General features: G+C 38.9%; 1 protein-coding gene across 11 annotated transcripts in view; it reads left to right on the top strand.

Moving 5' to 3' along the window:
- Positions 1–21,340, top strand: part of KANSL1L (KAT8 regulatory NSL complex subunit 1 like) — a 67,978-nt gene that overhangs the window by 16,489 nt on the left and 30,149 nt on the right. For 9 of the 11 annotated variants that reach the window (XR_005932714.1, XM_030018334.2, XM_030018338.2 and 6 more), the window contains 4 exons: positions 7,145–7,286; positions 11,018–11,215; positions 14,001–14,122; positions 18,857–19,058. Coding sequence is in view for 10 of the 11 variants with exons in the window: in XM_030018334.2 (XP_029874194.1) it covers positions 7,145–7,286; positions 11,018–11,215; positions 14,001–14,122; positions 18,857–19,058 (664 nt within the window). In the remaining variant the exon portion in view is untranslated. The remainder of the gene's footprint in view (positions 1–7,144; positions 7,287–11,017; positions 11,216–14,000; positions 14,123–18,856; positions 19,059–21,340) is intronic. The other 2 variants (XM_041124503.1, XM_041124505.1) reach the window with 2 other exon arrangements.

A 21,340-nucleotide genomic window follows, 5' to 3' on the forward strand; every position in this document is an offset into this window, starting at 1 on the left:
AATATTGATTTTCCTCTTTTCCCCTTCCCACTGCCCCTTCTAAACTTATTTGTGGAAGATGTAAAAATCTTACTCTGTTGCTACTTAATTTTTTTCCCCCACTCCAGTTCTGTACCATGAATTTTCTCAAGGGAAAATCATGGCTATGGTAATTTCAGGTGTTACTGCATAAATTCCTCAGGCCTGATGGCTTAGCAGGAACATTCAGCTGGATAAAGTTTGTTGGTTTGGGAAGATAAGATGTGTATTATGTGTTAGTATCGACATATGTTATTGGATGCAATTCTGAAAATATTAAATGGCAACAGTATGTCAGAGATGGTGGGACCAGGTGTGGGTGCCAGAAATAGTTGTGATAAGGAGTTGCCAATGTTGGTAGATGATAGGGAGAACTGTACCCCATCTGTTCTGAAGCCGTGTAGTGTTTCAGAGGAAAATCTCTGCCAGGTAAAAATTTCTGTTAAACACCAAAGAAGATAGTAACCCCGGAGGCTCCAGAAGAATGACCTAATTGCAGATCTTTGCAGAGATTGCAGTATAATTTTGAGTACCAGAGAACTTCCCTTGATTGCTTGATTTTTTTTTTGGGGGGTGGAGGGGGAAGCATAGCTTGGTTTGGTGGTGGTTGTCACAAACCAGCAGCATATTGCTCTCTGCAGCCAGTCTGCGGCGAGCACTCCTGGATTGTCTGAGGAAAGGCCAATAGTGAACTGTGAGAGTAAATAGTGTTTTGTTGTGTAGTGTTGATCGGGTATGATACCAGAGGACAATATTTATTGAAGTTTGTTTTGCTCTTGTTGCACTCTGGAATGCATAGAAGAGATTGAGTTCATAAAACAGCACTCACTGTTTTTTTAATTTTGTGGTTATTATGGGTTTAGCAGTTAACTGGTCCAGGGGAATAAATACTTCAACAGCAACTGAAGTTAGTTCATTCTGAAAACAAACATTAAGTAGGTGTGCTGGAAGAATTAGTCCTTGAGAAAGCATTTACGGGTCATTTCATAGCTGGACATGTTTGTTCAACCGTTACCAGTGTTGGAAGTTTTTGTTGGGAGTGGGCATTTTTATCTCATGAGTAAAGTCTAGATAAGATTATCTAAAATACATGCACTACATATCTGAATTCACCTAATTTAAATGTTTTGTATGATACCATCTCCTAGTTTTCATAGGTAGTCTCTTACTTACTGTCGAGTGTCTGCAGAGAGAAGAAAAGCAGACATGTTGAATTTCACCAATGTGTTGATGGAAGGTATCAGAAGCCAGGCACTAACCATAACAGCTTGCAAGAAAATGCTTGTATTCAGGCCAGCTGCTTTTTGAGCATTGCCATGTATTGTCACAGGGAAGCTGACTGTAATGCTGGTGTAAAATTAGGGGGAGCCCAGGAAGTTCACAGGCTTACAGCTCCAGTCCTGGGGGACCCCTGCCGTATTAGTGTGGTGTTGAGCATTTGTGAGTGCCATGTGGTGAATATGAACAATTTTGTATTTTTGTACAACTGAGTGAGCTTCCCAAGAGAATTGGGGGATGTATGATTTTTTTTCCAGTGTGTTAAATCTCATCAATTTCATTGTGAGTCATATGGTGTCTGGATGGGATTTAAAGATCTGGAGAACTTTCTGATTTTCTGCTTTTCAGTTTCCAGAGTTGAGTCCTTCATCAAAATGATAAACTTCTGCTGTTGTTTTCAGTGACTCCCACCAAGGAAGATGATTAGCTCTTTATCCTGAGGGTAGTCAGTCTGTAGTTTATGAGCTGCTTCTTGCTCCCAAATACTTCACTGTTGCATGATTGGCAATAGGCCTCTGATAGCCCAGGAGTTCCCAGCGAGAGGAGATGAACCAGCAGGGATGGTAGAGGTCAGGATCACGGGGTCACTTTAGGACTAAATAATCTGAAAACTGGATGTCATAACAATGTGGATTAAACTGAAGGGGATATGGCCTGGCGGAAAGAGGAAAATACACTGTGTTAGGAAACTGAGCGGAAATGTATGAGGCGATGTCAGGCACAACTGCAGTTCTTATGTTTAATGCAGAATTTTGGAATTTGAGAGGTTTTTCCCACCCACGCTACATGGGTGCCTTGCTCTCTGGCTTGTTCGTGTTTAAGGGTGTTGTAACTTGAAAACGGTGTTCTTTGAAACAAACCTTTTGGAAGGAGACTGTGTTTTGGGTTGGCAGACCTGCATTTTGGGGTTTTGATGTGGGTCTGTTGCAAGCATGCTCCTTTCTTGTTCAGTAGGAAGCATCCTGTCATTGTCCCTGCAGGCATGTCATGGTAGGGGCACGTTACGTGTTCTCACTGGGAGTTATGAGGCTGGAAGGCCTCAGTTTCCTTTTAATTTTCAGGAAATAAGATACTTGTGGAGAATCTTGCCTTGGGCACAGGGCTGCATGCTCTAAAATACTCTTTCCTGTGCTCACCATACCTATTTGAATCGACCTTCCTGGATACTTACTATCAATGCCAGGTTCTGTATTTTTTGTGCATTTTAAATACCACGGTGTTTCTCCTTCATCATTTATGAACTGGTTTTCAGGCTTCTTTTTTTGTTTGCTTATAAAAATAAAATATGCCTAAAAGGTTTAAATTCCACCGCTTCTCCTCTCCTGTAAACAAAAAGAAAAAACCTCACTGACAAAACCCAAACAACAGTGGGTGTCTAGTGCAGCAATTTTATCTTGGTTAGCAGTTCCCCTTTGCACTCAGTTAGGTTACTTGGTTTTGTTTTTTGGGGACAGACTGATCTTAGCTATTGGGAAAACATAAACCTCACCCACAACATAATGGAGGCACTGGAAATACTTCTCATAGTCCTGTTGTGTTTTCCAATGTTGGTTTGGTTGCATAAAAGCATGGTTTGTTCTCAATTCTCTTTTCTCTTTTGGGGAAGGTGAGAATGCTGAGGGGTTCATCCAAATATTCTGTCCATAGATCATGGCTAAAAACTTCTTCCAGTTCAAGCAATAGTACTGACTGTAGTAGCAATATATTATTTAGTGCTCTTCACTTGCCTCTTCAGTTTCAGCAAAAGGTAGTAGCTTTGATGAAATGCTTCTACTGCCTCTGCTGGTGCTGACGATCCCCAGCTGAATTCTTTCCTATACTTTGGGGTGATACAGTACAGCCTGAACATCTGCTTGCTAGTTATATTTTGGTCATACTTTGACTGTCTGCATTTGTATTTGTGCTCCTTGTGGCTTGCTTGTTCTTCTGCATTTCTTTCTTTCTTCTCTTGCAAGTTGTGCAGGACTGACCTCCTGCAGTCCAACCAAAACAGGGGAAATGCAAGCCAGTATCTCACATGGAAACAAATTTTGCCTCTAATGCAATTCCAGTGTGTTTTTCTAGGGAAATTTAAATGAGATGTTTTATTCATACGAAGTCAGTATTTCTCTGTTCTCTTCCAATTCTAATAGTCCTGGATGAATGCAGGAGATCATCTGCAGATTTAGAGTCATCGCAAGAGCAGTAAGTTTATATGTAAATTTAATATTTCACTGTACTACAGTACCAAACATTAGAAACTTTTGCAAATGTAACATGGTTTATATTGAGTTGCCAGCAGACGAACAAAGTTGAAATTCCTGTGGAGGATGTATGATGTTAGAGTCAAAAGCATGGAAACCAAGTAAAGATGCTTTACAAAAGGGGCACACGGGAAGTGTGACAGACAGAAAATTTTTTTTTTCATGTCATTCCCAACAGAGAACCAGAGCAGGAGCATATTCTACTTTAGCACTTGCTCTGACTTCCTCCTTCAGTAACAGGCCTCATTATTTTTGTAACCCGTTGCGGTTGTGGTTTTTTTTTTTTTCTTCTCTGGATTTGCAGAATTAATGAATTCACTGGTGCCACCTTGAAACAGCTTTCTTTACTGAGTGAATGTTATGGTGTACTCTCTAACATCCCAGGAACAGATTTACACATTTTTTAAATTATTTTTTTGTAATTGCAATAGTAGGTTATCATTTGTCACTTGAGTAACCACACCACTTTGCATGCAAACAGCTCACTTTAGGAGTGTGAGAATAGCTTATAGAGATTTTATCTTCCTCTGAGGAGTTACAATGTTTACTAAATAGCTTGTAGAGAAATAGACTTAGAGGCAAAGATGGTAAATAAATAATGCAAGATCAAACAAATATGAGTGACAGAGATGGGAACAGAATTTGGCAGTGCTCTCACCTCCTATCCCGTAAATGGGAGCTCACTCTCGCTGCCTTGCTCTGAGCTTCCTGCCCCTTCCCTTGTGGCAGTGCAGAAGTGTGTCTGTCTGTCTGCAAGGCATCAAAACTGTGAAAGGGATCTAGACTTAAACTTGCTGCATTCACCCTGCCTCCGAAGTTAAAATTAACCAGGAGTGACTCTCTAATCCATGTCACTGCGTAGCTGCCCAAGGGCTTGTGCAGGCACTGGGCATGGGGCAGCCCAGGCTGGCAGGAGAGAGAAGCTAAAATTGCTTCCTTTGGCGTGAGCTTAAAATGTTTGTGCTTAGTTTGGTGGAAACCCTTCCTTACAGAGGAGCCTAAGGACATCATTATTACAGTGTAATTAAATCCTGTTAGTTTAATTATATAGTACACTTTAAAGCCTTAAGAAATACTTGCATAGTATTTTAGGATGAAGCAAAATTATAATATATTTAACAGTGAATGCAATTAAATCAAGATTTAATATAGTGTTTACAAAAAAACCTGCAAACACATTTTTTAAAAATAACTTGTGATGTAACTTTGCAAAGGTTTGGTTTTTTTATATGTAAGACAGCAATATACAGAGGATATGATTTGTTTGTCTTAAGGTTACAATATTTAACTCTTCTTCTGTTATCTGCTGTGGTTTGGTATTGATGATGGATTCCCTTACTGCCATGCTGATTTCATACAGTGTATGTGACGTAAGACCAGCTCCGGCCCTTTCTATTCCATTTCTTGTTTCCCAGCTGTGTGGGCACTTATTTTTCTCATTTGCTCCCCCTTCCTCCTCGGTCTGTTTGAGGATAGCTATTTTTTCTCCCCAAACTGTTGCATCTAGCTTGGGAAGTAATTCTGTCAGTGTGATTTATTTTCTTTCACCTGGGCTTTCTTGTTATAATGTCCTAGTTTGTGGGGTTTTGTTGTTTGTTTGTTCATTTGTCTTTCTCAAAGGACTAGAAATAAGCACCTCAACACTCCTGTTGTGTTCTTCTCAGTTATCCTCTTTATTCCTATTTAACTTTTTTTGTTAAAATGATTAAGGGATTTGTTACAGCCTCATTAAGCAACTCTTTCTTAGAACTACCTTTTTGCCATCCCAGGGTCCTGAGACAAATCCTAACTATTCCAGCCACCACACTTGTGTGAATGCATTATTTAATTGAACTCTGACTTGGGCCAACTAGGAATTCCGATTCCCGCCCCCCCCCAACCCCACCCGCTTTCCCCACAAACTGTATTTTATGACTTGCAGAAGCAAACACATGGAAAAGCTGTCAATCCCAGAGAAGTTCTTGGCAAGAAGACCTGGTTAAAGCATAAGTAACCAGTGCTATTTACTATGTGCTGGTGATAATGGGGAAACAAAGAGAAATAAGAAGGGATTGTCAGAAAAATGGATATTCACAAGATGACTTCATATGCCTTTTTTCCTAGGACAAAATTGCTAATAGAATATACAAAATGTAAACAATTTATTGTGGTATATATTTATAGAGTTCTTTGAGTTTCTTTTTGATAGTAATCCACTTTATTTGCTTGCACGTAGAGTCTGGATTTAAACAGAACATTTCAATCTCCTGTCTAATTTCATATGTTTTTTTGTCTGTGTAGGAGAGAGTTTAAGCTGGTTGTAAATTATGTGGGCAGATAATTTATGTTAAAAAGGGGGGGAAATGATGTATTTTAGAGGTAACCTACCAGAGACTGTGTCTATTCTTACTATTTATGATAGCTAAAGTAGACTAAAAGTTCAGAGATTTTGATGTTTATAATCTTTGCCCTGAAAATGTTAGGATTCTCAAATTTAGTGATTCTCTGCTCATGCCAGGAAATGTCTAGCATCTTCTGCAGGGTAATGTATTACCTTTCTGTTGTTGCTTAGATAGTTAACACAAAATTCTGCGTGAAACAATTGCACTTTTGTGATGTCCCTATGCCAATTCACTGGCATCTGCTTTTTCTTGTATCTTAGATACAGTGTCATCCAGGATTTAGATCCAGTAGTTATCCCAATAACTTGAGTAAAAGCACTTCTTTTCCAGAAGTTTGATTTTGTTTTTACAGTTCTTTTAAGTTAGCTGTGGCAAACTGTTTGACAACTTTAGTGGGGAAAAAAACACCACTCATTTTCTTTAAAAAAATAAACTCAGTTAATGGTAGGGTACTAGTGGAAGCTGCATACTAAAATATTGCATTGTGTTGTCTCTGTTGCTTAAACTTACTGGATATTAAGATTATTTGTTCAGTGGTACCATTATGTCATTCATTTTTTTAATATGTAGATTGAGTAAAGTTTGCTGATACCAGTGATGAATTTAGCATGATAAAGTTAAGCTAATTACAATTTCAAGTACTGGGAGGCATATATTTTGTGTTACAAAATACACCTATTTGTAAACAGCAGTACGAGTGACCTCACTATACTATACTGACACAGCTATATTTATAAAATAGCTTGAATAAAAGAAATCTAAACTACTTAGTTGGTTTTTTGGGCATTGACTTGATATCTAGCTGGTCATTGCTGGATGGTGTTTTATTAGATTCCAGTTGTTAGCAAACGATATTCGTGGAAGCTTGTGGGAGGAAGCATGGTGTAAGAATTTGGATTCTCGCTGGTGGAGTTACTGGGATTCTTTACAAATCTGTAATCTGCATTAACTGATACAGTTTGGTAGTTTCTCCAGCTCTGGGTTTTATAATACAGAACAGAAAACTAGCTTAGCCTGGGAATAGCCAGTGAACATTGATTGTACTGGTTTGGGCAAGTATTGTAGTTACAGAAATAAGCTGATGTGAAACTGGATGGGTATAATCAGATATCTTCTGAAAGCAACTGAGATGCTTGCAACATGAGGCAGAGCAGCTGTCAAAAATGTTCTTGTGCAAATGTGGTTATCTTTATTTTTGGACTAACCAGCGTTTTGTCTTCACAGCAGCTATACTTCTGAATGGAAGTGGCTTGCAGACAGAGCTAGAATTGGCAGCCGTTGGACATGGCTTCAAGCCCAGATTTCAGAACTAGAATACAAAATCCAACAACTAACTGACCTTCACAGGCAGATACGTGCCACCAAGGTATTGTCTGTAAGCTTATAAATGGGCTTTTCAAATAATCTTTTGACAGTGTTTCTTGTAATATTTATTTATTTGGTTCCTTGTTGTCATTGTCGTTGTTTGTTTTGCCCTAGAGTTTTTGTATCTGTGCAGGCTATCGCATGCGGAGGTTAATGAGAAAGACATCAGGAGCTAACATGTATTGTGCCCTAGAGGCACCAGTACAGGACAGGGAGTCAGGAACTCTTACTTTCCTATCTGTGGTAGTGGGGACTTGTTAGTGAATTTCAGGGGCACAGCACAAGGTACTGCATTTATCACACTGGTTTTTCCCTCTGCAGAAGAGGCAAGATTTGGTTTTCAGGTGGGGTGGTTGGTTATTCATTTTTGTGTTGTGGGGTTTCAGGGTGGGTTTTTTTATTATTTACAGTGCATGTTTATTCTGAGGATTAGCTAGTTAATGTTTGTACAGCGCCTTGAACAGGTCAAGGATTAATTATTACTAAAATTCCAATGTGTGTAACTCATGCAGTAGTTTTTGTAAATCGAACTGGCTAGACAGTGGGAAAGTCACATTCCTAAAACATTAATAATCTATCTATCAATTTAATGGGTTCCCTAGGTCATTCTCATGTGCAAGAAGCCAAAACCTGTGATAATTCTGGTGGTGTGATAGTGAGGGGTTTTAGAGGAAGGCTCTTTGACTCTCCATTGTAGGTTGTTTGATCTCTGCTGGCGTCAGATAAGCACAGATGGAGAGGAGCCAGAAGATGCTTTAGACTTTATGTGGTTGAACATGAGACTTAGAGGGAGTTTAAAAGGAGAGGGAAATCACCCCAGAGAGAATTTCCCTCTGATCACAAAAAGAAAAATTATTCCCTCTTCTTTCACCCTCAGAGCCTTTCTTTTCCTATCCAACTTTGTCTCTCCTGCTCACAACTTTTTCCCAGTCAGGTTTTTCTTTAAAAAATAATTGAAGAGCCTTTGTTGAGGGTCTGTCCTGCCTCTGTGCCCACAGAAGTGAAAGGAGATTTTGTATTTTGGTGAAGGGTGAGAATGCCTGTATTTTAGTGTTGTCCTGAATACCAGGTATGTGCACACTGTTACAACCAAGAGCTATCAGCCTTTAAGTTGGCATAGGTCTCATGAGCTGCAGAAGACAGAGAAATAAATAACAGAAATGAGAGGAAGAACATGCCTTTAGTCATGCATTTTCTTCGCATTAGGTGGTATGTTGGCTTGGATCCTAGTCATCTTCCTGGTGGAGATCTTTAGTGACATTCCTTTTTGCAAACTTCATGCCCCTTTTACCAGCTGTGGTATTCAGTATTTGGCATTGAGTCCCATAGTGAAGGTAGACACATTTCCTTCAGCTGTGATTTTTTTTGTATACATGTTTGCAGTACCCCAGTGCAGCAGCTACAGAAGGACACAAGGACTGATAGAAGAGCTCTTTGTTTTCATTTAGTGGCTGCGAAGTAGTTACACAATATCGTTAGAATTTGTATGCTGTGTTTAATAGTTTCAGAGTGTTTTTCCTGTGTTTTGAATGGAAAAAAATGTGATTCATAGCCAGTGAACAATGATTTCAAGCAAAACGCCACTCCTCTTAATACCATAATGCAATAGGAAGGGAGATGGTTAACCTGTGGGCAGTTTCCTGGCCTACTACATTGTGTCTTCTTCATCTCTATGCACACAGAAGTAGCAGCTCTGGATCTTTGAGAATCCTTCCATTTAAAAAAAATGTGTATCTGCAAGACAAAACAATTCCATTTTGGGGTGGGGGGGGAGGAGGGAGTTCTTTGCTAAAACCTGCTGGTTGTACAAGTACCTTTCCTGCTTTCCTTTTTCAGTGCTTGGTCAACAGGGTTCTGCAACTTAAAAAAATAAAATTCCAGTGGAAGCGGGGGGGGTGGGGGGGTGGAGTGTCCCCCTCTTTTCACCACTTTTCCTGTGTGTCTTCCTATTCCTCTCACTTCAGAATTTGTGTTTTAGGCTTTTGTGAGGGTTTTTTTTTCGCTCTCTCTGGTCATGACCTATGATTCTTTTACTAAAAAGATCTAAAGATTCTAAATTCTAAGAGTCTAAAGCTGTTGAGCTAGCTTGTCCTCCTGTTGTGGCACACACAAATTAGATCTATACTTGAATTCCCTTACACATACTGCCTACTTTGTAACTGCTCTTGATCTACAGATTATAGTATGATACTGTCTGGAGTTGTTTCCATCTGCTGTAAATGGAAAAGCACATATGATGGGCTACTACCTGATAAGGAATGTGGAAAATCTAGCATTGACTTGATGGAAATTCAGAATCTCTGTGCCCCTTTTGGGCACTAAAGCGAGTTTTCAAGCACCAACATTTGTTTTTAGAGAATATCTTTGTTCTCAGCTTTGAATTTATAACTCAAACAGGGGAATAAGTTAGAGACACAATGAGAACAGGACAATTTCACGTCTTCTCCTAGTCTCCCCTTTGAAGTCTCTTTGAGACTTGCTTTCATGTTTTAGGGCAAGTTCCTGCTGAGGCAGGAGTCAAGGTGTGAATAAAACTACAGGATCCTTAATTTACCACAGCCACAACCTAGGTGAAGTCTATCTTGCTTAAAGAAATAATGTAGGGGTTCCTTGTGTTCACATGATGACAATCTCCCTTGGGTTTAGTGGAATGTTCTCACTAGAAAGAAAAATTTGAGGCAGTGTAATTGAATGGTCCCATTCTTTCAATATCTGCTTGATATTTGAGTAACAGTCAGTACTTGAAAGCAAGTAAGTTCTTTCCCTTTCTCTTTGGAAAAAGCCTGCAAGGGTTTGATAGCCTTTTCTGAGTACTAAATTTATTTGCTCAAGATAATGACAAATTAAGGGACAATTTGACAAACTGGTTTTGACTGTTACAAAGTTATTTTTGCTTATTATTTTGTTTAACATTGTAAGTTGTTAAAACAAACCGAGATGTTACCTAGGATTGTATTTGACGCTCATTTTCTAATCCATCATGTGGAAAACACAATGGGGATATTCTTTTACTAGTTCTATTTAAGAAACTGTTATTTCCCTACCATATAAAGTTACATTTATCGTATTAGGTGGCATTCTAGACAATAGACCATGTCTAATACCACATTTGTGCAGATTGTCTTAAAAAGCAATAAGATTGCTAGAATATTTAGGACAGTTACCTCTGTAATGACAAAACTCTAAAAATGCTCACCTTAAAAAAATCAATTATTAAATTGTAAAAGGCTTTTGTTTTGAATTGTATACACCTCTGCTACATAATAAACCTTGATGTTTTGCTTAGAATATGGATAGGAATAAAAAAAAATAGAGCACTTTAAAATGCCTCTGCAAAATTTATTGGATGCAAAGACTATAACCAGCTTCAAATCAAAGGGTGGTTTTTTCTTACAGAAAAACCTCTTCTTAAATGAGTGGGCAAATGATCATATAGTTACGCTAATAAGTATGAATTTCTGATTTGAATTTTGGCACAGATGTTTAAGCAGTGGTATAAGACTGGAATGATTGCTGTTATAAGGAGTAGCATAAATGGTGCAGCTTTTCATTAATGAAAATACCTACTACTTCTATATTTTAGCTGTTAAGTGTATTTAAAATCTAGTTTAAGTGCTCCAAAGAGTTGCTGGGAGGATGTAAGGGGGATGTGCCAGGTTCTACTGCCCCTTAAAAATTATTTAGGAGGGTTAATCTGTTGTCAACCAACTGTGTTCAATTGCTGTTGTCTAGGGGATGGTGATCTTAGAAGAATTCCCATTTCCAAAAGACATTTTGAAGAAGCAAATACAATTGACAGACCAAGAAGCTTTATTAAACGCCACAGGGAATTCGCAAGCTGCCATTGAGAGACAGGATTCTTTGCCGGAGCATGACTTTGAAATGTCACCCAGCAGTCCTACCCTGCTTTTACGAAACATAGAAAAACAGGTAAAGTAAAATAAGAACTGAATGGTCAATGGAGCCAAATGATTTACTTCAGAAATAGGGCAGGTTCCATGGTGATGACTTCCAAAAAGGAAGATATTTTGCAGTCCTGAGAGTGGGTGCTGATGAATTGAAGGGCTTAAATAACTACATTGTACGCCAGGTTTACAAATTAACCTTTTATTTCTGATGTGTCTGTGTTACCGCTTTGTTTCCATCAAAGCGGCCACATAACTTCTAACAGCTATCCACAAACGTGCCTCTCCTTTATAGTTAGGTTCAATGTAGAGTTGCCACAGATTGTTTCAGGAAATACTTACGTGAGATGAAAGAGTACAGCTGAAGATGGAGGTATGTTGCACTTGAAACAAAATAAAAGCACCAACAGAATATAATTGTTGGTCTGCCTTTTCAAGCATCACAGGACTCCAGTTTTGAGCTGAGGAATTCCAGGTACTTAACAGGCATAGCATAGGCATAGCTGTGAGCAGAGTTTCGGTTCATGGTGTTCAAAACAGTCATTTCCAAGGTTAATTCCAGGAAATACAGTATAGAGTCCAGCAGGGTTTTCTTTTGCTAGAAAGTACATAAAGAATGTAGTAGGATCACGTTGCTGAAGGAGATACAGGAAATTTGTTTTCAGAATGAATTTATACAGTTACCATAAAGCAAACCTGACAAAGCCAGTATGGTGCATTAATATGTTGCTCTGCTGCTCTACCTAAATTCTTGGTTATATACATGTTTTTTAAATGGGGTAAAAGTAGCTTTAGGTACTAATGCCTGTTCCTGAATCTCTGTGCCAATTTTTCTTATTTGATAGTCATACTTTCCTGTTCTTAAAATGCTTCCCCTGTTTGATAGATCTTATCCACAACAGACAGGAGTGAGGAAGCAATGAGACAGGAAATTTATATGTGCAGTGCTGGCAATTGCACAAGGTAATCCAAAGAGCATTTTTAGAATGTGGTGAATGTCCCCTCTTTAAGTGATTACTTGGAGAATTAAATGCACTTTTCAGTAAGACATTGGACAATTAAAGTAATAGTAGTGTGTTTCCTGGTCCCTAAGTAGCTACAAACAGAGGTCCAAGAACATTGATGATCTGAAGATTACTTGGAAGTAAAGGTGTTCTTCATTTAACTCATCTCACAGACTACATCAGATTTCTTCCCTTTACCCACAAAAAGCTTTGGGGTTTGATTTGCTTTTCGACTATCAGTTCTGTAAATTAACCTTAACTCTGAATGTCTTGAGATTCTTCTCGTTCAGTGTCAGGAGTAGCCATGTTGTAGGCTGAAGTAAATCCACAGATAGTCCCACAGAATTCTTCAGTCTTATGTTAAAGTATTTCTTTGTTAAAAATAAGTAATTTTACTTGTGAACAAAAAAAATTCATAAAGAATACAAAGTGACTGAGCCTGGCAATTTTTATTAATATTGTTTTCAAGTCCTTTTCATAGCTGTGCAATGTTTTAAAAACATATATGTTTTTCCTTGTGTTTTGGAAGTCTGCCATTGTTTCAGTGCTTTTATATTCAGTAGAGACTTTGCTCCTCACAGATTGAATTCTGTTGAGATTTTTACATCAATCTGCTAAATGTTTTACTGGCATCTTGTTTGCTCTGTCCAGACCTTTTGTAATTGACTTGCTATTTCTGTGCTTTAATATCCATCCCTGAATATTTCATTCTGACATGAAATTTTTACCCGACTGCATCACTTAAACATGAACAGAAAAGACATGAGTTGTAATAACATGGAAAATAATTTTTTCTGCCTCTTTTTGCGTAACTGGTGGTGCCTCAAAACATACAGAAAACTTACTGGGTAACCTTTAGCAATTCTTGTTTTAAATACTCTTAGTTCTGAATGAAAGGCCTACAAAATAGTATAAAAGTTAAAAAAAAAAGTATGGCATTTCAGATACATTTTATTTCTATTTAGTGTGCAGCGCACAGTTTCTTCTAAGAAAGCTATGTTTATTGTCAGAATAGCCTTTAAGGTTTGACATTTAAAACAAAAAAATTATTGTGAAATGTTATCTGCAGTCAGTCCACAATTCATTGCTTTATAAGGAGTAATTCTTAGTCTTAACAAATTAGCTGCATTTGTTTTGGGGCAATTCTGAAAGTCGGCGTTTTGGTGGGGTGGGGGCTTCTTGTTGCTATTTTTAAGGATACCAGAAGATTCAGCCATTCTGTCTGTAGTTACAGTAGTCCGCCTGTAGTTATACTTCCCTTTATAAAAACACCTTTGTCAAACTACAGTAAGCAATGAAGAGGATTCTTTTAACAAGAAAAATACTTTGAGTGAACAAAATGTACAATGAGTAGACAGCAGACCTTGGGTTTTTTTCCCTGTTGAAATGCTTGTTGAATGGCCAGTTAGCAGCTCTGGGCTGCAGCTGTTGTAACATCAGCTGTAAAGCGTTCTGGTTTCTTTTGCCTTTTTAAAAACCTTTGGTTAAAATACTAAGATCACTAATGTGTTTTGTGTACTACTAATTCACGTGTATAAACAATGTCCTTGGCTGGTTGTTCAGGGTTGTGTTGTTTTTTTTGTTGTGTTTTGGGGTGGGTTTTTTTGGTATAGTTGAACATAATAATTGTGAAAGAAAAAACATGCCATACTTCATTATTCACATGAAGAAACTAAATATGATTATTCCATGATGTATACGACTGGAATCCTGAGTAGAAAAACAACAAAAACCCAGAACCTTTGAGCTGTTGAGTCTCCATAAAAGTCTGACTACCTTTTATTTTTTTTTTGTTTTTTTTTCCAGAGTGCACAACTGAGTGAAATCATCAGCAGCCTAATTGCTCCACTCAATCTGTCTCCAGCTTCTTCATCTCTTTCATCCAAGACCTGTAGGCACAGACAGCTGGTCAATGGCATCTCCTTCAGGTAGGTGACAGTATGGTAGCATCTTTTTGAGAATAACTTTTGGTAAAGCTATGTAGGTGGAACTGATAATCATTACAGCAGTAAATCAGGAAAAGAGAGCTGCTTTCTGCGAGCTTCAAGAGAAGTCAAGCCTTGCTTGTAAGGTTGAACGTAGTAGTGTTTTGTTTTGTTCTTAAAGACATAAAAGTATGCAGTCACTGTAAGTACGTTTAAGTACTGGGAAGATGAATATATCTGTGAAGTAGTGAAAGGATACAGTAAGTAACACACTACTTCTGATTATTTCAGACTTAATGCATTCTGTCATCAGGAGTACAACTTAATTTCTGGAAAAGCGATGAACTAGACTTCACTAGATCAATAGAATACATCAGCAATGTCACCTGTGCCTCAACATGGTGGTTTTTGTGGCAGCTTCATTAATTTTAAGCATATCAGTCTTCAATACAAGGACAAATTTATCTTTGCCATCTACTTTTTCAGGAATTTGGAGATAATATTTTTCCATTTGTGGTCTTTTGTTCTGGATGGATATACCTTCCAGGATGACTGTAGCAGCTCGAAATTAAAGTTGTAGAAAAATGTTTCTCAGTACTACTCCATACTTCTTAGTAATTCCATCTTTTATTCCAAGATTTTAAAATACAACACAGGCTGTAATCAGTTTTAGTCTCAAAACAGCATTAAAGTAATTGACTACAGTCCTGTCTTACAAAAGACCTAGGTATGTAGGGTATTTATCCTGAGATACTGGTAATATGATTTTTGAGGATGGAGGGGTTGCTGTTATTCGTAGGTCTTAATTAAGATTGGGTAGATGAAGAAAGTGTTCCCTACTAGAGCTGGGGAGTTTATGGCAGTGTCTGCAGCAGAACGTAATTCCCTGGCTTCTGGCTCCAAGAAGAGCTGGCCACGCCGTCTGTTTCAGCAGCTTTGCCGCAGAAGCTGTAGCTCCCACAAAGAGATTATAATGAGCAGCTTGGATGGGCAGCTTCTTTAACTGCCGTCTGTTCCAAGGAGATTGTGTGACTGTGCCCTAAATTTAAGGATGAGGGGTCCTGTCACGTAGCATTCATGCTCCTGACATATCGGTTATTTAAAGACAATGTAGGGGAAAATCAGAAGATTCCTCTGAGTTTCGGAATAAAAATAGCCCTGAAATAGGAGTTGCTGATAGAGATGGGTATGTGGAAGAAGAGAGTAATTTAGGCTGTTAGAAGGCTGCGTCCTGAATCTGTAACTTTTTCACAAAACAGATAAGGAAGGGTTCCTGCTTTTAAAAATATTTCTAGGAGGGTATGGAGTTGACTTCATGATGTGGGACTCTAATGATGTAACTTCAAGACGCTTGTCTTCTGATTTACCAGGCACCATCCCAAATCAGTTTTCTTTCCATTTTATGAGCAACACAGTTTGCTCACGGACCACTCTCTCTAAGGCAGGTTGTTTACTGCTCATGACATATAAAAGCCCAAAGAAGAATGAGAAGAGTTGGAAGATTTTCTCAGTGCTGTAGCTCTGAACTGGAGTTGTTACGTTAGGTGTTGGAAGGGCATCTGAGAGATGCGAGAGCTTTCTAGATGTCATCTTAAAAATCAGTTAAATAGTTAATTTTAATTCTTCACTTCTTGTGAAGTGTTTTGAAATCTGCAAATAAAAGACTGTTCATTAAAGATGGCAATTAAGCACAATATAGAGTGGTTATCATGAGAATCCAGTAGGGAAGTTTACTGCCTCCTACTTCTTGTTGAGTGTGTTTCAGTTTTTTGTGGTATTTTGTTGTTGAAGTAGTTTTGTGTGCAATTAATTGAGACAGTTACATACTACAGTTAATTTCATTTCTTGGCTGCTTCTCCCCTCGCTCTTTCTAGAGCTCACTCCGACTGTATTAAGTACTTGAGAAAGTAGAAATCAAAATCAAATGGAAAGTAAGGTGATTTCTTGTTTTTGAAGAGGAAAAAAAAAAGATGATAGAGATTTTTACTTAAGTAAATTCTGGAAATTAGTTGTAGGCTCTTGATGTGAAAGATACAATACTCCATGTTTAAAGTAGGTCTAGGCATGAGATGCTTTGAGGTTGGTAATCATGGGGTTGCAGTACGGTTGGTTACTTGGGCTATTCCCAGAGGAAGTGGTGGTGCATGTACAGTTCCTGGTTGATTAAATGTGGGAACCTTGAATTGCCATTTGTCAAGGTCTAATTTCATTAGTGGCTTCCTTTTTCTATGTACCTTTTCTTTGCTCAATTGAATCTAGATGCCAAGATTAGCCAGGTGCTTTGTATGAAGGTAAATGTTTGTGGAAGCAGTTCCCTAAACTAGTGATAACCACTTTCTTATGAGGGGAGAGGAATGAAAAAGTTCACTACTTCAGTACAAATCGTGCCTGTCTGATGGCTTGCTGTGCATGTGTGTATCCGTGAGTAAGGTCTCTGCTCTTTACCTAGGCTATGGAACAAGAAAGTCCAACCTATGAGCTTTGAAAGGACTGTTTCAGTAAATCCATGAATTTTACATCTGGCAATGGTTCATTTGGCTCTTCTGTAGAATCACATTTTGAAAACCACCCCAACTAAGATCAAAATAAGTGAATAACCCAAAACTCAACTGGGAAGCCTATTTACACAAGTGGCAGGAAAATTGTACTGCTGTGTAGGGGAGCTCCAAGCCACAGAGCTGAGATCTCTGCTTCATCTGAAAATGGAGCCGAGCATTACTGCAAGGCACAGGAGGGTAAATAGAGCAGCTGGCAGAGACTGAAGAGAGATTATCAAAGACCTGGGCAGACCACCAGAACAAAGGCAGGAATCACAGAAGTTGAGGAGCCAGACTGAGCTTTTTGTTCTTATATACCTGTCCAAGTTGTCTTTCATGTAAGAGGGAAGTATGTGGAAGTCTAGAAGTTGGGCTTGGCACCATCTGACTTCGAGGCAGATAATTACAGAGAAAATGTTTTTGAGAATTCAGAGAAAGTATTTTAAGAAGTCTTTTGCATGGACTTTAAACATTGTATTTCTTTCTCAAGCCTTAAAAATGCAGCGTTAGCATCAAGAATGTCATGCTTCAGGATTTGGGGCTCTTTCTTGGCACTTACTAATATGTTCCTTTAAATACTTTGTACCATCCCTCTTTTAATTAGCACATTTTTTTCATTGAGTCTCTGTTGCTTATTGGGATTGTTCTGATGTGTCAGAAGGAGAGCTCAAATTCAAGCCCATAAAGCTTTGTTACCACACCAGCACAGCATGGGATGGTGTTTAATCACACTTTCATAACAAGCGCTTCTATTTAATAAAAACGGACTGTTAGAAGAATACTGCTTGTCAAAAAAGATTGATAAATGGCCTTGTAATAAATTCGTTTTCATGTTTTATTGTGTGTTATAACTTTACTAATAAGACTGTGACTTGCCAGATAAAGTTCGTAAGAGAAAATAATCATTTGTGCAGATAGATGACCTGTTACGAACCAAGGCCAAGATATCTTGTATACTTGCGCTTCTCAGGCAGTTTAGAGTTGCAGTCAAGGTCTTCAGTATTGTAAAAATAAATGCACACTTGGGTGCTTTTTGCAGCAAGCATTCAGCTTTGCAGGCAGATGTTGCTACAGCAACAAAATAAAATCAGGATACCTATAAAAGTGAAGTGCATTCTTCCCATTGAGTCATTCCCACCCAAATGGGAGGGTGTTTTGAATTCTTCCCTTGTAGCGTTCCCTGTTCTGATGAGCAGGCTGTATATTGGTGAGAATGATCCAAGGGTGTTACACGTATAGGGTTTTCTACTGCTGTTGGCCCTGTGTTGACACATAACTTTTATGATTGCATACTGTATTACTAAGGGTGCAAGTGTGCATGTAGGTGAGGTTGTGGAGGGATGCTGCTGTAACACTGAGGGGGATTTGAAAGGGATAGACTTGGGGAAATGCAGGTAATGTTAAAACGAAGCTTTCCATGTGTTCGTGTGGACCCTGTCACATTGTGACTGGAGCTGAGCTTGCATTCTTCCAAATCATCTGGGTCCGACCATCTTCTAGGTCTCAAAGACAGAAAAACAGGTTAGGTTTGCCCTCCTCCTTGACAGTTTCCCCCCAGGCTGGGCTTGGGCTCTATTGGAGAGCTCTATTGGCACATCCACGGAAGTGAAGTTTAATGGCCTTGTGTTGGTTAAACTTAAGTGTGCAGAGTTCCTAATTTTGATAGAAATGCTTCACAGTGAGTTGCAACCCCTATGCTGAATGGACACTGGTTTGTAAAGCTTTACTTAAGTTTCAGTTCTTGGGCAAAACTAGAAAATCTCAAAAGTATTAGGGCAGGACTCTAGGTGTCCTTTATGTTAGCATGACTGCTATCTTGAATGGAATATAAGTTTGTAGGGAAATGTTAATTCTAACTTAAAACTCATAAGTGTTAGAAGTGTTAGAGTTCTTGACTTTGGAAAAACCAAAAACCATTATATGCTTGAGGGCTTAACTTCATTTTGACATTTGTTTCCATGAGCAAGAAAGGTGAACAAGAATGATAAACTTCCTTTCATGACCTAACATGGAATTAATCAACAGGCAAACAAAGCACCTACATGGTTTCTGGAAACAGTGTGCTAAAACATTTTAGGGTTTATAAAACTGTCTTAGAATTAGATAGCTAATGCTAATCAGTGTATGAAATGTTGGCCTGTGCGTGTGGAGCCTATTTAACTTTTTGTATTTCCTCCCCTGGTTAATCATGAAATTGCAGAGCTTCAGACAACAGAGAAGTATCCTCTTCGAGCAGCTGGTTGCTTGATCATCAGCACATCAAGAAAAGAAGAAGAGACAGGACAAGACTAAGATCTCTCTCTGTGGCTAATGTGAGCACATCTGCCCGAACAAGGCCACTTCATAGTTTCCAGAAGAGGAAACTCTACAGAATGCACAGGGCCTGTTACTGGAATCAGCAGGTAGGCCTTGCCTCTCTCTTCAGAAGACAAAACCAAAGAGTCCAGCTGCTAGAGTCTGCATGTGTCTTCTCTGGTATGTCGGAAGAGAAGTGCATGCTGTGCTGCTTATTTGTTACATTCAGGGAGCATATAGTGTATGTGGTGGGAGTACTAGATGTGTCAGCAAGAGCTCAGAGTTAATGAGTTGAAGATAAAAATTAAAGAGCGCTCAGAATCCTGCTTATCAAATCACTTTGTTGTATGGCTATCTTTAAAGCCCTTGTACAGTCTAAGAGACAACTTGAGACCTTCCTTGGGATGCTTGACTGCTGAGGAAACAGGCTACAGTGTAAATCAGCTGCCTGCTTGTTTTCAGAATATTTGTTTTAGCTACAAGAAAGTTTACACAGCTGGTGGCACATCATTTTCTAGGAAATTAAATTGCAGTATCTTAATGTTTTTTCTGTTTTTGCTGTTCCTGATTAGTTATATTGCCTTTTTCATGACACTTTATGAATCCTTTAAAACTCCTACAATTTTCCGCATTACAAAGCAATTAATATTTTAAAATGGGAAAAAAAAACATTGTCTCTTGTGCAGGGCAAGGCATATCTGTTCACGTCTGATATTAATAGCATATTGCTGGTAAGAATATACAATGAGTTTAGCTGTGGTGCTTAAAGCAACAGTCTAATTTGGGAGCAGAGACGGTATGAACTCATTCTTTAGAGCACTTTTAATCCCAAGTGGTTTTAATGTCTTGATTTTACTTTGCCTTTTAAAAGTGTGTTATATTGAGAGAAATCTCCATGTCTCCTTGGCTAACTGTCTAGGATTTACTAAGTCTACCAGTGGTCTGGGGAGAAATTTCCCCTGCAAGGATGTTCTGTGTGAGGGTGCTGATTCAGCATCCTCTGCAAAATTGAAGAAGTGTCCTAGTTTTAGCAAGATATTTTATTGAAAACTATGCAGTTTCTTATTAGCTTGACTTCCCAGCTTCCTGGCAGTGGGGCTTAAAGACTTGGCAGCCTGCCTGGAGGGTTTGATGGTGGGGGATGGGGTGGAGGCTTCGGGTTTGGGAGCTCTACCTCCTAGACACTTAGGCTTTTCATCTTCCTTGCATTAACCAAGGAGGCTGTTGCTGACTTTGACTTCCTTGTTTCTCATTCAATCCAATCCATGTCCTGTTAAAAGAGGATGGACGCCTCATTCCCCAACTGATGCCTCCAATACCACAAGTGCTTCTTGCAGCTGTGCAGGTTGCTCCTCAGCAAAAGACTCCAGGACTTTCCTTCTACTGAAACACAAGGGGTTTCCACTCCAGATGCAACTTCTAAATAACAGGCTCTTCTCGAAGCCTACATCTTGCAGGCTCACGTGTCTCATATTTCTACAAGCACTGCCTGTGTCTCTGTCCTTTGAAAACTGGGCCAGAGTTAGTGCAGTTCAGAGAATAACAGTAGAAGCTTGTGAACAGAAACTTCATTTTTGCAGCCCAGCAGCAGGAGTTCAAAGCAGAGGTTACCTTTTTATCTTCAACCAGCCGTAGAGCTGAGCTGCTTTGCATACTCAATAGTTTATCTTGACTTGTAGACTAAAAAGATAAATTTGTAGTTTACTGTTGATTGTAAGACTGCAATCAAAAAGTGCATTTTAAGTTACTAGTTAAGGCCTCAAATACAGGAGCTGGTGCAACTGTGTGTCTCCTCCATGCTCTTGACATTTCTAGTGCTGGGTTGCCATATACTAACCCAGCGCCAGTGTCCCTGTACCGAAAGTGCAGAGATGTCCCGAAGGTAGTGTTGTAAAAACCTCTGTAGGGACTGCTGTTTATGCTTACCACAGCTCTTGGCTCAAAAACCTGTGTTTAGACTCTGCTTTCTAATGTCCTGTCTGTGGGGAAGTCAACTGAGAGGCAACATGGAAAACTGCGTCATGGGCTACAGATAGATTCTGCTTGTTTTCCTGGAGAAAATAAAGGGTGGTGGCAGCAGTCAAGCTGTCAGCTTCAGACTTCATGCAAGTGCCAAACTCAATTAAAGTTTTCAAAATTAAGGTAAAGCAGTGAACAAAGCCTCTTACACAGTGTTGGTTAAAAACAGAGGGATCCTGCTGGTGAAGTAAGTGATAAAATTAGACCGGACATTTCCAGCACATTCTGACGATCAAACCTAAATGGGTATAAAGTCTTTGAATTAAGAGCCATCATCAGTGTATCGTTTCATTCAAGAAATCTTATTCTAACAGGCCCTGTAACTGTCTTAGTCCTGCACTTGCTACGCTTGGTTACCCAGCTGTTGATG

This window comes from Aquila chrysaetos, chromosome 6 (assembly GCF_900496995.4).
Source record: "Aquila chrysaetos chrysaetos chromosome 6, bAquChr1.4, whole genome shotgun sequence".
Taxonomy (NCBI): domain Eukaryota; kingdom Metazoa; phylum Chordata; class Aves; order Accipitriformes; family Accipitridae; genus Aquila; species Aquila chrysaetos.